This window comes from Haliaeetus albicilla, chromosome 21, assembly GCF_947461875.1.
Source record: "Haliaeetus albicilla chromosome 21, bHalAlb1.1, whole genome shotgun sequence".
Classification (NCBI taxonomy): Eukaryota; Metazoa; Chordata; class Aves; order Accipitriformes; family Accipitridae; genus Haliaeetus; species Haliaeetus albicilla.
This window is the reverse complement of record NC_091503.1, coordinates 24930626-24948273: the sequence shown is the minus strand read 5'-3', so window position 1 is coordinate 24948273 and position 17648 is coordinate 24930626. Positions and strand designations below refer to the sequence as shown.

The following is a 17648-nucleotide window of genomic DNA, read 5'->3' as shown; positions in this document are numbered from 1 at the left end:
GTTTTCAAAACATTTTTTTCTCGACTCAGTATCAAACTATTTTGTTTTTCTGTTTGTCTTTAATTCTGGTTTGTAGTCATTCTCACTGGCTTGCAACACTAACCAAGGGAATGTAAACTTTAAGCAGTCCTGTCTTCCTTGTGCCTGTATTCCTGTTGTCTTTTGCTAGTGTTCAGCAATGCTTTATTTACAGTGTCAGAGCTAGAAACAGCTGTCTGTGCTCCTAGTTATGACTGAGTGGATTATTTAAAAATGCTTCAAGTGGTTAAAATTAAATAGAAATAAGTTATTTAATGCGACCTTCTACTCATTTCAGATTTTTTTTTTCTTGTCTTTTTTTGGTTAAAAAGTCATTTGCCTTTGTAGTTTGATAGCTTAAACAGTTGAGGTTTGTAGAAAAAAAGCACCACACCTCTTAATCCAACTGATTTAAGTCTGAAGCATTTGGTTAATAAATGTTACTTGAAGTTCATTTTGGAATTGCTTAGCAAAATGGGATGAATTGAATTATCACTAAGGAACAGGACAGTTTTACACTACTGCTCAGAAGTTTCAAGACTGGTGTGGTCAAGTCTGTTGAATGTGATAATTCTTGCTGGGGTAAACAAATGAGAAGTGTTTTGAGGTGTTTGTTTATAATGCACATACAGAAGTATATCCCAGTGGTTTAAAGAGTGGGACGCATGGTGCTTTACGTCACAGCATGTCATACTTCAATTTACAAAGGGCTTAACTGAGCTATGTCCTGCACTGCTATGTTTTGCTACAGCTCTGGGGAAGCTCACTTAGACGTTAGGTAAGGGGAGTATTTGCCATACTTTCATGTGGCAGTGCATTCTTACAATGTCTTTTAATGAGTTTTGATTAAACTTTGGTTCAAGAAGAACAAATTGGCTTTTTCATTTCCCCTGTTTATTTCAGTGGTGTAAAAAATGTTTTTCAATATGTTTTTAGACTTCAGAAACTATTATATTACTTTCTTCTTCTGGTTACGTAGCAAATGCTCTGTATACTGCATTTGTAATTGAAGATTGGCTATACATGAATGCTATTTTGTTGTAGAACTGTTAATCTGAAAATGTACTGGTCTACCAATGAATTTCAGGTGAACTTGTTAGATAAATACCAAGACATTTGTTTGATGCCTCTTTTTGAATAGGAACTGAGCTCCTGCTGTGCTCTCTGGGATTGCTTTTAGGTATGTTTGTCAGTAATCCAACAAACCACTTAATGCCACTGTTTTTCCACACATTTTCTGAAAAAGCCTTTACCTGGCACATGACTCTGAAAACTGACTTTCTAGCAGTCAGTGCTGAGGGGCGTTGAGAGTATGGGGGAAGGTTGCTGCAGTTTCACTGACCTAGAGTAAATAAATATAATTTACAGTATGGTGGGCCCCAGAGTGTAGGGTTTCCTGATTTCATACAGAAATAAAATGTCCTGGTTTTGGCTGGGATAGAGTTAATTTTCTTTCTAGTAGCTGGTATAGTGTTATGTCTTGGATTCAGTATGAGAAGAATGTTGATAACACACTGATGTTTTCAGTTGTTGCCAAGTAGTGTTTAGACCAAGTCAAGGATTTTTCAGCTTCTCATACCCAGCCAGCAAGAAGACTAGAAGGGCACAGCCAGGGCAGCTGACCCAAAGTGGCCAAAGGGGTATTCCATACCATGTGACATCATACCCAGTATATAAACTGGGGGGAGTTTGCCTGCGGGGGGGATCGCTGCTTGAGAACTGACCGGGCATCTGTTGACTAATGGTGAGCAGTTGCATTGTGCATCACTTGTTTTGTATATTCCAATCCTTTTATTAGTGTTTTCATTTTATTATTGTTATTATTATCATTATTATTTTCTTCCTTTCTGTTCTATTAAACTGTTCCTATCTCAACCCATGAGTTTTACCTTTTTTTAACTTTTTTTTTTTTTTTCCTGATTCTCTCCTCTATCCCACTGGGTGGGGGGGAAGTGAGCGAGCGGCTGGGTGGTGCTTAGTTGCTGGCTGGGGTTAAACCACAACATAAAATTATTCCCCTAATTTTCTAGGCAAAGGAAGGATTAGAAAGGATTAAGTAGTTCCAGTTCTGAAGGAATAATGCTTTATTCCCTTTGTTTACTAATGCAAGTATCTAGTTTTACCTAGTGCCTGCTGGCATTTGATGGCTACTGCTGAGGCTGAGCGCAAAGCTGCAGTTGAGTGATGTTTGTTTGTTTCTCTTGATGAGAAGTTTTTAGAAAAAATGTGTTTTTAGAATAAATGTCTTAATCTGTTACACTAAAATACAAGTTTCCTATATATGTTTTTTGAGCCCTTTGAGTGTTGGAGGTTGTTGGGGCAGAAGTAGCAAAACACTAAACAAGGCATCACTCCAAAGAGGCTGCATCTTTTGAAGTTGTTTGGAGTGGTCTCATTGGTGTGGCAGGCAAGTCTCAAAGTGAATGTGACTTGTTTGATTTTTTCCAAGTAGGTGTTTAAATGTTTTGAAGGACACTTCTGGTAGATCACAAGGGTTTTCCTTCCTTCTCTGAAGTTGGTTTTAAAACTTGCCGTATTACTGAATCCTGAGCCCAAACAAAAAGTTATCCATGTAACATTACATTTTAAAATAGTAGTAATAAAATGATAAAAACTTAGATTCACCAAACACCTGTTGCAAAAATATTTAAAACTACTTTTTTTTAGGGGAAAAAATGTAAAATGTATGTGTAGTTACTTTCACAGAGTTAGTATCTGCATAATCATGAAGAGAAAATAGTAATGTGAAGGTGCAGTCATCTGCTACAGGGGTTCCACTGGCAGTGTGACAGCCTGGTAAATAACTCACACTTTAACCTCTTCTTTTGCCTGCACTCTTTACTTAACTCAGCGCATCAGTTGGCTTGTGATAAATTAAGTGTTGGCGTACTCTAGAACAGCACTAGTATGTTACATGTGCCAGGAAGGATGTAAACTTTATTTAATCGGCTCTCTGGCTCCCTCTGTTCAGAGGGTTTGGTCTGTTTGGGTTCAGCAGAGGCATCCGGCTTGCAAATGTGTAGGCGTATGGTGTGATTTTTCTGCGGGTGCTCTGTAAATAAGGTGCACAATGTGCTTCTCTGTCTGGGCCTCGACATCCTGAGCGGAGCTGAGGACCCGGCAGAGACGTGGTTTTCCTTGGCCGGTTGTGGGCAGCAGCACTTTGGTTTCATTGAAAGTGTGTGACTTTTACACCATGCCCCATGCTCTCTAGTAGTTGAATTCCCTGTACAGCTGCTGTGCAGTTAAATACATAACAAAAGCACAGTTGTTGCTGGGATGCAGCTGCCACCACTTCTGTCTGTGCATCACTGCGCACGGGTGTGAAGGGGTTTAGATCCCTTCTCTTCAGGTTTATATGCATCCTTGTTAACAGACTACTTTCAGAGTGCTTTTGTTGATCTTTTGGGGAGAGTGTTGAGGAGGGGGGTTATAACGACGTCTCTGTGTGAAACTAGGATGCCAAAAGGATTTTTTATTTTTTTTTTTTTTTTTAATTAATGGAGTTCTAGTTGTTGAGGAATTCAGGTCTACTTTGTGTGAGGAAATGGCACCTGGCTGCATCAGCAGTTGTAGTTCTTTGGATGGTGGAAACAGTTATTTCCCCTTGTCTTTCTCTGCATCAATATTTAGACCTTTTCAGGACACAAAAGAAAATAAGAAATAGAGATTCAAAGGATGAAGTGGCAATTCTCAATTTGTTATAAATAAATATGTAAGTTGAAAACTGTAGAATCTTTGGGGTTTTTTGATATATAATTTTGGTTTCTTCTTAATTGATGTTGCAGATGAAAGAAACAGAAGTCTGGAAAATAATTTGTCTATCCAGGCATGGGTCTGTGTGGGAGGTCTGAGGTACTATTCAGGCATTTTAGAATAATTCAGTCCAAATAGAACACTATTAACTTTTTTTAATGAAGCTTACAAATCTTTTGCATACTGAATGGATAACTTTTTTTTAACTACAGATGCAGACAGAGAGGGAGTAGTTTCATTAAAAAGGTTGTTCTTTTATTTTCGTGGGGAATTTATGTTTCTTGAACCATTGCAAAACCAATACTAAAATACTTTTCTTTCAGAAAACTTGAAAAAAAAATGGATTTGGGTCAGTCTGTTTTCTGGGGCTAGTGTTATGTTTCAGTAGATACTCTTTCAAGCTTCAAAGTTCCATTTAGTGTAAATCTTTCTTCAGCTCCTCAGGCTAATGGGCCTCGACTGAAAAGTTGTACTGTGACCTTTTCTGTCCTGTTGAAAAGTGTTGGAAGTTACTCAGTAGGAGGGCATACCTTTTTGCAGCCTTATGTAGTATTATTCAGATCTTATAAAAGGAAGGAATAAGTTTATCTACTTAAATTCTATATTCCAGAGAGACATTTTCCTTTTAGAAAAGACAGCTGGGGAGGGAGGGAGGGACCCAAATAATAGTTTATGATTGTTGAAGCCTCTGTGCAACCATGAACACTGCCTCTGGTGGTTTGCAGTTTCCTTGACGTGACAGACCCAGAAACATGCCCCCCCCCGCAGTGAGGTGGTGGGATGAGGCCAGTATGTCTGCTGCATGCCTGTCTGCTTGTTACAGGGTGGAACACAGCTCTATGTGAAAGCACATTCCTGGCCACAGTGCAGTGCTGGCTTTTCTTTTATTCCCCCATTTCCCTATGCTGGAGGCAACTGGGCCACCTGGCTGTGTGGCAGAGCAAGGAGGGGAGAGGGAGACTTGTGATAAATTTGTCCACAGACTTACAGATGCTGTGGTGAGGGATCCAGGTGGGCAGGTCGCTCTGGGAATGCATGGCATGTAGCAGGTTTATACAGGAGAGACAAGTGGTGAGAGGCATGAGAGTAACGGTGATCACCAGCTGTTTCTTTTCATGGGAGACATGAATGAGCTCAGCAATAGAAGGGGAAGAGACTGACATTACCTGCACAAGTGATACATAAAGTATGAGGCAACAGCTTCAAAGTCTTGCTGCTCCATTCATGAACTACAGACATAACATGAGTAGTTGTAGTAAAGCCACAGGGAATAACACACTGTCCCTGGGTTGTGGGCTTACCCTGGTAGGCAGCTGAGTCCCGCACACCCTGGGGGGATGGGGGAGAGAATCAGAAGGGTAAAAGTGAGAAAACTTGTGCATTGAGATAAAGACGGTTTAATAGGTAAAGCAAAAGCTGCGTGTACAGGCAAAGCAAAACAAGGAATTCATTCACCACTCCCCATGGGCAGGCAGGTGTTCAGCCATCTCCAGGACAGCAGGGCTCCATCACATGTAAAGTTACTTGGGAAGACAAACTCTGTAGCTCCAAACATCCCCCCTTCCTCCTCCTGAGCATGCTGCTTATGCTTGTGATCACTTGATGAATGTGTGAGCCGGCACAGGCAGGACACAGGAACAGCCACAAAACCATGGATGAAATCCAAAGAGTAAATTTATTTTCGTTACCTTGCCAACTGGGGGATCCCCGAAGCAGCACCCAGGCAGAGGCACAGAAGCAGGGATGCGGGCACCACGGAGCTTGGTCCATGCTAGAGGATTGCTGAACCTGCTGTTTGTGCCTGTATTTTAGGGATTTGCGCAGGCATAATTTACCACTGTGCTTTGATCTGTCCCACAGCGGGGCAGGAATCTCAAGCACATTTGATAGGGTGCCTCTAAGTCTATCACAGGCCTGTGTTATCTAAACACAGATGTTCTACTTGTCAAACACACAGGATGAAACAGTGAGTACTATGATAGATGCGTTTTTTGACACCCCAGCTGCAAGTCACTTCAGCGTATTTACAGTCCTCCTCGCCAATCTTCCGTTATTTTCCCACAATGAACATCTGCATAAATGCCATTTGTCTAGACTGATTAAATACCAATGTTACACTGAGTAGTCAGTTTTTAGACATCCAGGCATTCTTGCCTCAAATGTTTTGTCTTGAGTTTCTTCTTGGAGAAAGGTAAGGTGATGGAATGTGGTTTATATTAAAAAAAAAAAAAAAGGCTGGTTCTTTCCAGAGACTGAGAAATGGCAAGGACTCATGTCTTAATCCTGCTTTCTGGTTTATTAGTATGTGTGATCTATGGAGAGCCTGTTACTTCATGCTAGCGCATGGGTCCTTCTTTTCAAGTTGAAGTCTTGGTTCTTAGCACAGTTCATGCTGAATTCTTACTGGGTCCGACTATCATCTGAAAGTGGAATGACATGTATCTGCCAGGTAAACAGCTGTCTTGACTGCTGACCTGCTGTTTTCTTTGTGTAGGTAGCATAATTCAGGGAGGAGAGGGGTCTTGTTTGGGTGGTAGCACTTAATCCTATTTTCAGAATTTTGGTTAGCACAATGATGGTTGACCAGGTTCCTGCTGATTTCAGGCTTTGGATTGGAATTTACATATTTTACCTTCTTTTAAGATGAGACTAAGATTGGTAGGCAGAGAGGTAATGTCCTCTAACAGACTACTTGGGGGAAAAAATGTTTTCAGCTGTGCAAGCTCTTGTGCAGATCTGGAAGCAGTGCGCTTCAAGCTCCATTCAGTTTGGAAGCTACTTTTCTCCAAGTTCCACTTGTTTATCAGTTAGACCAGTTAAGTGAGAAGAATAGTTGCCACCTGTCAGGTCATTGTCCTCTGACAGAGAATGGGATGAACACCCACCATGGAATGTGGATGGGTGAGTTGCATTTCAGGAAATACTTTTAGCATGCAATGAAGCCAGCAGTTCTGGAGTCTCTATAATTTTTGATGATCATTGATTAATTTTAGTTTCTAGGCTTGTCATTTGGCAACTTGACAGAAAAAATTTCTTCCTTGAGGCTTCCACTCAGAGATCAGAGATGGCATCTTTGACAGTGAAAAACTTATCTGGCTGGTAATGTTTCTCTCTTTTGTTTGTATGCGGGAGTTTGTGTATAGTGCTTGTTTCGTATTAGCCACATGTTTTCCACCAGGCGTACACTGCATGAAATATTTTACATTCAGTGATAAGTGTAAGTAGCATTCCTGGACTTTGAGGGCTATATTGGAAAGGTCATTGTAAAAAGTGTTTTTTCAAAAGACTTGAGAAACTGGAGCTGCCACCCGCAAATTCTTTTGGTTCTTAAGTTGAAATCTCCAAAGCCTTAAGGGCTGAAGGGATTATCCTTATCTCATGCATAATGTGGGCAATAACATTTTGCTTATATATTATTGTAGTGCACACAGTAACTTATAGTCAAGCTGGTTCATCATCATAATTTAAAAATCTACCCATTCTTGATCTGAAAGGTCCAAAGTACCACTTAGTAGAGTGAAATGTCCTCTGTTTTTAAATTTTAATGGGTTAGCTTTGAATAGGAGACTGGGCTAGGTGACCTGCAGAGAGCTATTCCAATCCAAGCTACTGTGGGATTGTACATAAAATATTCTGCCAATGGTTTACTGTGAGACCACCACATGCAATTTGAAAATACAGTCCTTTTGTTCCTTTTACTCACTTGTCCATTTCAGCATAGGATATATATATATATATATGTTAGCTAATGAAGAGTATTTCTACAATAATCAGAAATAGACTATGTTCTTAATTTTGTCAGATGTATTAGCTTTGTAATGTTTTGCATCACACGTTGATTCATTTGGCTCCTGTCATTGGTGGTAATCAGACAATATACATCTTCTCTATCCCTAAAACAGGGGGTTGAGAAGAAGTTGTTACATCTGGTCACTAGTGATCAGGGCAGGGAACGTGGAGGATGGTGTTATGTTTTTGGGGCTACCACATTTGAAAATTATTATTTAGCCACCTTTAAATTTTCAGCTTACAGGCAGTAGGGAAAACAGCCAGCCAGAGATTTGTAAAATCTCTTCTGGGTCAGAATGGTTTCAGTGAGACATTATTTGGTGGTAGAGCAGTATGTTCAGACCTGAGTTATTGGCCTTCGGACCACTCCTTTTGCACCAGCCTTGCTGCTGCTTTTGAATGACTTTGATGTGAAAATGGAAGCAGGCCATTCTTTTTATTTACTTCTAATGCAGTTTACAGCGCTTGTGTTTATAGTTTAAAATGATCTGCCAGGTTGAATGTAGTGTGTGAAGGGCCCATGCCTATTCTGAAAGCCTACCTGCTACAAGGAGAGAGGGGATGGTACAGGCAGGGCATGGATGCAGGTCAGGCGGAGCAAGCGAGGTTTGTACAGTGGGGAGACCTTTCCTTTGCCATGCAGCATGAAGTGCACGCTGCAGTGGTTGGGGGATCTGGGAAGAAGGAGTGCAACTGTTGTTTTCTCAGCCTCTCTGGGGTTTTTTTGGTGGTTTTTTGGGGGTTTTTTTTGTTTTTTTTTGTTTTGAAAAAAAAAAAAGGTGGGCAGGGAAAAGAAAAAAATCCTTATCTGCTACCGGGAAATTCTAGTTTTATCTTAAATTGAGGGAAAACTGTCCTTTAACACTGGGAGAGAAGAGAGGTGGCAAAGTTGAGTCTCCAGCTTGGCGTGAGCAGTAATACCAAGAGGTATCACAGGAGGCTAGGCTCAGCGCTGTGTTTCTGGAGCGGGCTGCCCAGGGTTCTCGCTGGCTCTGACTGCTGGTGCCCCTGCTCAGCCCTTCGACAGTCCCTGCGGGGCTGTCACCCAGTCCTGTGGAAAGAAGACGACTTGAACGGGGTCTTTTGGAAGAACTGGGCAGCAGCAGAAATATTACTTCTGGCGCAGGTACTGCTTCTAGTTGGTGGTGTGGTGGGGAAATTAAGCTGTGAATAAAACGTGAATTTTGCTTGTGCTGCATGTAATGTAACTGGAGGAGGGAGAGCTCATAGCAACACCTAGCCACATGAGGGTGCTCTTGGGTTTCCAAATCTTGCCTGCTGAGGCACTCAACTGGAACCTGGGAGAGGAGTCTGATCTTGCTTTCAGGGCTGGGGAGGGGGGTTAACTGTAGAAACGAGATTTTGCAAAAATCTTTTCCTTCGTGGTGGGAGCCAGAACAATTAGGTGTTTTAAAAACATCAGCGATAAAACATCTAAATGTTCAAATACAACTGATTTGTCTGCCCATCCTGCAGATCAGGGAACACGTACGCGGCAAAGCTGCTGCTTCAGTTTGGTAGCTGTGAGAAGATTTTGCAGTTGCCTACTTCTTGAGCACATCACATGCCATTGTATACTTGGTCACATCTAGATCCAAATGGTGAGATTTGTTCTTTAAACAAGGTCTCAGAATAATTTGGCTTGGAAGGGACCTCTGAGGTTATTTGGTCCAGTTCCCTGCTTGAAGCAGGTCCAGTTAGGTGAGGTTGCTCAGGGCCTTGTGCAGGTAGGTTGTGAGTATCTCCAAAGATGGACATTCCACAACCTGTCGTGCACTTGTGCCAGTGTCTGACCATCTTCACAATGACAAAGTTTTTCTTCCATCTAATTGGAATTTTCCTTGTAACTCCTGTCTGTTACCTTCTGTCCTGTCACCATGTGCCTTCAAGAAGAGCCTGCCTCCATGTTCTTTACACGCTCCCCTTAGGTAGCTGTAGGCAGCAAGAAACTTTCTTTTCTTAAAGCTGAACAAACTTGGTTCTCTTAGCCTCTTCATGTACACCATGTACCTCAGCCCTTTAATCATCTTGGTGGCCCACCACTGGGCTCATTCCAGTAGGTCAATGTATTTCTTGTACTTGGGAGCCCCAAACTGAACACATTACTCCAGGTACAGTCTTTAGGGTATTGAATAGAGAGGAATAAACACTTTGCTCTGTCTGCTGGCCACACACTTGCTCAGCTGTACAGCCCAGTAAGTGATCAGCTAGCGGCCTTTGCCACGGGGACACACCACTGACTCGTGCTCAAATTGTTTGCCAGGCTATCCTCCACTAGTCTACAAAGCTGCTTTCTCATCAGTCAGCCCCCTGCACCTGTACTGTGGCGTGTGGTTACTCCTTCCCACTGAGCGATAGCCCTGAACTTCATGGTATTCCTGTCAGCCCATATCTCCAGCCTAAGATCCCTCTGAATAGCAGTGCTGTCCCTCAGTCTATCATGCGCTCACTCTAATTTGGTATCATTCATGAATTTACCGTCATCCAGGTTGTTAATAAAAGATGTTAAAGAGTGTTGGCCCTAGTATTGATCACTGTGAGCTGCTTTGTAAACTGGCCATAAATTGTATGTTTTTCCTTTGAGAGGAAAAATTCTTTGAGCCTGATGATCCAGCCAATTTTCTAGCCTTTTTATTGTCCACTTGCCAGTTGATATTTTGCTACCAAGGATACTGTAGGACACTGTCTACAGCCTTGCTAAAGGCTCTGTAAACAGTATCCACTGCTCTCCTCTTGTCCCTAAGGCAGTCATCTCATAATAGAAAGCCATCAGGTTGGTCAGGTGCAGTTGGCCCTTGGTAAATCCATGCTGGCTGTTCCTAGTGGACTTCTTCCATAACCATCCCAGGGATGAGGTTAGGCTGACTGGCCTGTAGTTCCCTGGATCCTCCTTCTTGAAGGTAGGTGTGATTTTTTTCTTTCTTTTTTTTTCTTTCTTTTTTTTCTTTCTTTTTTTTTCTTTCTTTTTTCTTTCTTTTTTCTTTCTTTTTTCTTTCTTTTTTCTTTCTTTTTTCTTTCTTTTTTCTTTCTTTTTTCTTTCTTTTTTCTTTCTTTTTTCTTTCTTTTTTCTTTCTTTTTTCTTTCTTTTTTCTTTCTTTTTTCTTTCTTTTTTCTTTCTTTTTTCTTTCTTTTTTCTTTCTTTTTTCTTTCTTTTTTCTTTCTTTTTTCTTTCTTTTTTCTTTCTTTTTTCTTTCTTTTTTCTTTCTTTTTTCTTTCTTTTTTCTTTCTTTTTTCTTTCTTTTTTCTTTCTTTTTTCTTTCTTTTTTCTTTCTTTTTTCTTTCTTTTTTCTTTCTTTTTTCTTTCTTTTTTCTTTCTTTTTTCTTTCTTTTTTCTTTCTTTTTTCTTTCTTTTTTCTTTCTTTTTTCTTTCTTTTTTCTTTCTTTTTTCTTTCTTTTTTCTTTCTTTTTTCTTTCTTTTTTCTTTCTTTTTTCTTTCTTTTTTCTTTCTTTTTTCTTTCTTTTTTCCTTTCTTTTTTCCTTTCTTTTTTCCTTTCTTTTTTCCTTTCTTTTTTCCTTTCTTTTTTCCTTTCTTTTTTCCTTTCTTTTTTCCTTTCTTTTTTCCTTTCTTTTTTCCTTTCTTTTTTCCTTTCTTTTTTCCTTTCTTTTTTCCTTTCTTTTTTCCTTTCTTTTTTCCTTTCTTTTTTCCTTTCTTTTTTCCTTTCTTTTTTCCTTTCTTTTTTCCTTTCTTTTTTCCTTTCTTTTTTCCTTTCTTTTTTCCTTTCTTTTTTCCTTTCTTTTTCCTTTCTTTTTTCCTTTCTTCCTTCCTTTCTTCCTTCCTTTCTTCCTTCCTTTCTTCCTTCCTTTCTTCCTTCCTTTCTTCCTTCCTTTCTTCCTTCCTTTCTTCCTTCCTTTCTTCCTTCCTTTCTTCCTTCCTTTCTTCCTTCCTTTCTTCCTTCCTTTCTTCCTTCCTTTCTTCCTTCCTTTCTTCCTTCCTTTCTTCCTTCCTTTCTTCCTTCCTTTCTTCCTTCCTTTCTTCCTTCCTTTCTTCCTTCCTTTCTTCCTTCCTTTCTTCCTTCCTTTCTTCCTTCCTTTCTTCCTTCCTTTCTTCCTTCCTTTCTTCCTTCCTTTCTTCCTTCCTTTCTTCCTTCCTTTCTCCTTCCTTTCTTCCTTCCTTTCTTCCTTCCTTTCTTCCTTCCTTTCTTCCTTCCTTTCTTCTTCCTTTCTTCCTTCCTTTCTTCCTTCCTTTCTTCCTTCCTTTCTTCCTTCCTTTCTTCCTTCCTTTCTTCCTTCCTTTCTTCCTTCCTTTCTTCCTTCCTTTCTTCCTTCCTTTCTTCCTTCCTTTCTTCCTTCCTTTCTTCCTTCCTTTCTTCCTTCCTTTCTTCCTTCCTTTCTTCCTTCCTTTCTTCCTTCCTTTCTTCCTTCCTTTCTTCCTTCCTTTCTTCCTTCCTTTCTTCCTTCCTTCTTCCTTCCTTTCTTCCTTCCTTTCTTCCTTCCTTTCTTCCTTCCTTTCTTCCTTCCTTTCTTCTTCCTTTCTTCCTTCCTTTCTTCCTTCCTTTCTTCCTTCCTTTCTTCCTTCCTTTCTTCCTTCCTTTCTTCCTTCCTTTCTTCCTTCCTTTCTTCCTTCCTTTCTTCCTTCCTTTCTTCCTTCCTTTCTTCCTTCCTTTCTTCCTTCCTTTCTTCCTTCCTTTCTTCCTTCCTTTCTTCCTTCCTTCCTTTCTTCCTTCCTTTCTTCCTTCCTTTCTTCCTTCCTTCTTCCTTCCTTCCTTCCTTCCTTCCTTCCTTCCTCCTTCCTTCCTTCCTTCCTTCCTTCCTTCCTTCCTTCCTTCCTTCCTTCCTTCCTTCCTTCCTTCCTTCCTTCCTTCCTTCCTTCCTTCCTTCCTTCCTTCCTTCCTTCCTTCCTTCCTTCCTTCCTTCCTTCCTTCCTTCCTTCCTTCCTTCCTTCCTTCCTTCCTTTCTTCCTTCCTTTCTTCCTTCCTTCCTTCCTTTCCTTCCTTCTTTTTTTTCTTTCCCTGCCTGCAGTGATTGGGAACTTCTCCCAATCACCATGACCTTTCAGAGATGATAGAGCAGCCTTGCAAAGACATCAGCCTGCGTCCTCAACACCCTCAGATGCTTCCTGTCTGTGTGCCACAACTCGTGTAAATCCATTAATTTAGATGCTCCCAAACTCCTACTTTCCTGTTCTGTGGGAGCTGCTTCACTCCCTCAACTTTGCTAGTAGGGCTCAGGAGCTGTAGGGGGCAGACCTTACCAGTGAAAGCTCAATAAAGCATTATTAATGCAAGAAGGCAATAGGTAAGTTTAAAGCCACGGTGAGAATTAGTTGTGTGGCTTTCATTGTGATATCCTGCTTAGCTGCTTGTCTGATATCTTTCAGTTTCTTTAAGCAAAACAGGTGAGAAGAGAAACAATGATTTTCTAGATGATGGTCAAATTGCCAGTTCAGTGCAAAAGGTATAAGTAGTGAAACATTTAAAGGGTAATTCAACTCCCCACAGACTTCAGAATAAACTTTCAAGCTGAGGTGCTTTTATTTGTTAGTACATATGCATTGATAGCTCACTTTTTTTTTAAGTGATTTGTAATGCTGGATGACACGGTGTGTGCTTAAAGAAGTGCTGTTGCCCAGCACTGCCTGCTCAGACGTAGTGGATTGTCTAGACAGCTTGCTAGGGAAAAACAGTTCTGGCTGCAGCACATTTTTAGGATCTTGTTATAGATCCTGGCACATCCATGTTTTGTAGATTTCATGTCTTTTTAAAGAATGTTATCTTTGCCTTTATGTAAGTGATGTAGAATCAACAGTTTAACACGTGAACACATCATCAGAGTCAGCACATCAAGAGATAACTCTGTCCTGTTCAGGAGGTGGGGGCATAGCTGGCACTCAGTTCTGCTGCTGACTCTTGTACATGGGCTCCATATGAAAGACACACATCCTGTCACTCTGGAAGGCTGCTCCTTTTGTATTTTGCAGCCCTGCGGACATCATTTGCTTAGGGCTTTTGCTTCTGTCTACAGTTTGTCTTGGTCTGTTAGAAATGAGCCTACCGAGATAACCATACCCACTGCAGTATATGGAGTGGGAGGAATGGACAATGAGGTGACCCAAAGTCTAGTACTTTGAAATGCTGAGCTGGGTGGCAGCTCTCGCTTGGTCCCAATTAAAATGGTGTTACAAGGGGCTGGTGTGACAGTAGGATGTCTGAGCTGACATACCGTGCTCAATGGAACTGTATGTGGAGGTGAAGTTCAAGGTACAACCTGATGGATGCACTCAGCCTGATTTATTTTTTTCACTGCATTTTATGTCCTATACGTTTTATTAGCCTTCTTTTATTTAAAGTGCACTGGAATGTGAAGTTACTAGTTGCTACTGAGCTAGAAATAGGGAATATATTTAATAAATCTACATTTCTGAAGCTCTTATTTATAAATAATGATATGTTAACAAGACATTTCTTTATGCTGGATATTGAAAGGCACTTACCGCTGAAGCATCAGTGTTTTGCCGTTTTCATTGCTGTATCAAGGGAAAACAAAATAAAACCTTTTCTGTTTAGATGCAAATACCATGCTTTTAATCTGTAATGCACCACACTGACCATCCTTGACTGAAAACAATTAGCGATAGCTTTATTTTACTGAAAGATTCCCACCTTCCCCCCCGCTGCACACTCCCCACTTTGCAAGCAGTGATGCACCAAGGAACATTTATTGGAAAAGGGTTTTCAAGCCCTAAGTAGATGTTTCAAGTGAGAAGGAAGAAAGAGCTTTGCTACACTCCAGTTAGCCAGTCTCCCTGGGTTGTTCGCTTTTGGGAGACGACGCAGGAAATTCCATTATATGTCCTGGCTCTGAAGCAGGAAAACTAAGCAGTGGAACCTAGGTGCTCTGTATCTGTATCCCATGGGAGTGCTAAGCAAGGATGAATCGGGGCAGGGGGCTTAGGTGCTCCTGCTTTCCTGTATGTTCGTGATCCCCTGTTGCCGTCACAAAAAGGATGTGTACAGTCGGCTCTGTTTTGCCCTCACCCCCTGTTTAGTTTGTGTCTGCCTCTGCCCCTGAATGCTTCTAAAGAAGCCTTTTAAAGACTGGAGCTGAAATAATCCAGTTGGGCTATAAGCCAGTATCATGGCACTCACGTGGATAGGAGAGACTTGAGGTAGAGGTTCTGGCTTGCATAGATGACTCGGAGCGTATCAGTCTGAGCAAAGCGGCTCTGATGGTCCCTCGGGAAGCCAGGCTCCAGGCAGGAGAGAGGGGCCCCGGTGGGAGCCTGAGGCAAGCACGCTAGCCCTTAGGCTGTTAGGTACTCGGGTTCCCTGTCTTTGAATGTGCGTATCTGAAAGAGTGTGAGTCCTCCTGAAAGAGTGTGATTCCTCCTGACTTGGAACGGAGAAACGTCTGAAATCTCAGTGTTTCCCCTAAAGAAAAAGGTCTGCTGTCTGGTTCTACCCTTGACTCCCCAAGTCGTCCGCAGAAGCTGAAGGCAGGCAGTCTCTCTCCATGGATTGATGGCAAAGGACCTGAATCCCTAGCTCAGGCTAGCGGATTGGACTCTGGTGGGATGGATACTGCTCTCTGTGGTGCCGAGAGCAGCACTGCATCATGGAAAGCTTCCCTCTGCCTTACTAAGTGTTGCTTACTAATTTTCTTTTGCAACAGCAGGTTCACAGGTGCCTTCATGTTTATTTTTTGAGTCATTTTTATGAACCTGCAGGCCCAAGGCATGCTGAAGAACAAAACCCAAACCAAACAGCCCTCTGGTGTGAATGCCAAATTGTCACTTCTGATGTTTGGCAGTTAACAGGTGCCCAAAGAACGACTTACAAATGCTGAAGAAATTTGTTTATGAATTATTCATTGGTTCCGTTCCAGTGTGTTGGGGAGATGGGCATTGTTACGGAAAACGGCCTAGACCTTGGCATTTAATGTGGAGGCTGTTTGATGGGCATGCTGCAGTAGCAGAGACTTGGCCTATGTATAGAAGTTAATAACTGAACACTCCTGATTTACTTTTGACAATACAAGAGATTTGTTCCTTCTGAACTCCATGTTGTAAGTATCTTTTCTGTGACCATACTCTCTCTCTCATCTTCACTGAGACACGGTAGTCAACTTTCAAAGATAGGCAGTACATCACCTCCCTCTCCCGCCTCAGCTTGATACTTTTTACTATTGCATGCACCCTAAACAGATTATTTCAGAAGAGGTGATTACATTAGACATTGGGACCAATTATTTAGACATTTAGTGGTGTGACAGTGCAGAGTGTTCAGCAGCGCTGGCTTACAGCTACGTTCCAGATCACAGCCTGCACTGCTGGAGGTTGTACAGGACATTGTGTCAAGGGAGAGACAGGATTAATTAAGGTGGAAGGATTTTTTTGCAAGCCATATCAGTTCCTGAATTCACCTGAGAGTCTTGTCCCACAGTTGTTCCTGCTTTAAGGCTCAAGCCATCTCCCTTTGAATTCCAAAGACTCCAGTTCATTGAAGCTGTGATGAGGAAGTCTTACATTGTAAAAGATTTTTTCCTCTGTCTTTGTGAGGGTGGTTAGGTTTGAAGCTGCCTTTGCAAATCATGATTTAAATTATCAAGCAAAAAATATGGGAATAAAATAAATTATTTTGTATCTTTCATTTACTAAAGAAAGCTTGGTTCACATGGTGATGTGTGTGGCAATATAGTCATTATGCTAAAATAGGTTCTGTTGCTGATGAAGGAAATGTAATACCTATACATTTTTGTGGTAAAGTACAGCATAGTATGTAATCCATTTTTTATCATGTTAAAAATACATTAAATGTTCATGTATTATATTACATTTACTTGTAACTTATATCAAGCCGTTGTGGTTGAAAATTGATTTCAAATAAAAATGCGGAATAACTTATTTAAATTTAAAAAATGTAAATAAACTGCAGTGTTTATACTGAAGGTCCATTTTGGGAAGCATGCTTTTTAAAAAAGCCAAATAAAACAGGTATTATTTTTAGGTAGATTTTTAGTAAAATTAATTTACTTCTTTTATTTGGTCATCTCATCCTTTTATACTCTCAGTCACTATTCAAAGACACAGAACAAAGGGGGTGTTACTCAGCTCCCAATCAGGTTCTTATTGTTTGAATAAATGAGATATTTTTATTAAGCTAAACTGAAAAAGTAAAAAATTGTTCTTGCAGAAGAAGGCAAAGCTTTCTAAGCTCTGGTTCCAGTGCATCAGGCAGTAATTCTTTAGATTTAGTATTTGACTTGTTAAAGCTATGAAGTAGATGCTCAGTGATTTAAATGAAATTAATAGATTGGCAAACATAGGCCTCATTAGTGTGCATAATCACATTTTAAAATATTAATTTGTTTTATTTTTCAGAGTAAATGTTTTTAACTTCAAATTTTACCTTGTTACTAAAATAATTATATGCGGTCTCCGTCTACATGAGGAGATGACATAATAATAATACTGAGCGAGGTTGGGGAAGAAAGGATGTAACTTAGCTGTTCATGAGAAGGTTCTTCCTGCATCCTCTTGAATCCGCAGCAGAAAAGGTGTAATTTTTTGGTGAATCGTGGATTTATGGTGAGGGTCATGGTGTAACGCAGTCTCCCTCCAGACACTCCGATTGCTAGTAATCAGCACGTTTCCCTCCTTGTGGAGGGAACTATATCACCACTATTCCTGAAGTTATGAACGTCTCCTTTTATATGCATTTATTATGTGCCCTACTTTCTCTTTGCTCTGTGATCAGTATGCATTACATCTACTGCATCGGGATCCTATGTTCCCTCCCATGGGTAGGGGAAAAAATCCAAACCCCAGAATTCAGTTCTGGCAGATTTATTTTTACTTGAATTGTACATTTAAAAAAACGGGTCTTGTTCATCCTGGACGATTCCATGGAGACACAGAAACTAGTGAAAGGAAGACAGAACCTCAGTATTTCAGGGAAACATTTTTTATTTTTAATAGCTGCTTAAAGCTGTCTTTTTTACTATTACTCATTGCGACTCAAAAGCCTGATGAGAACTTGGTAGATGCAACATTCTAAGTATTCAGAACATCACTGTTTCTTCGCTTAAGGTATAGTTGAGTTTCAGGATTTTTTTCCCCATCAAAATCAGGGCCAATAACTGCTGTTTCT

General features: G+C 40.7%; 1 protein-coding gene across 3 annotated transcripts in view; it reads left to right on the top strand.

The window, feature by feature from the left end:
• The window catches only part of SLC66A2 (solute carrier family 66 member 2), a 66910-nt gene that overhangs the window by 16438 nt on the left and 32824 nt on the right, over nt 1–17648 (top strand). The window contains exon 5 of one of the 3 annotated variants that reach the window (XM_069809241.1): nt 1160–1198. The exons of the other annotated variants lie outside the window; for them this stretch is intronic. Coding sequence (XP_069665342.1) covers nt 1160–1198 — 39 coding nt within the window. The remainder of the gene's footprint in view (nt 1–1159; nt 1199–17648) is intronic. 3 annotated transcript variants of the gene reach the window in all.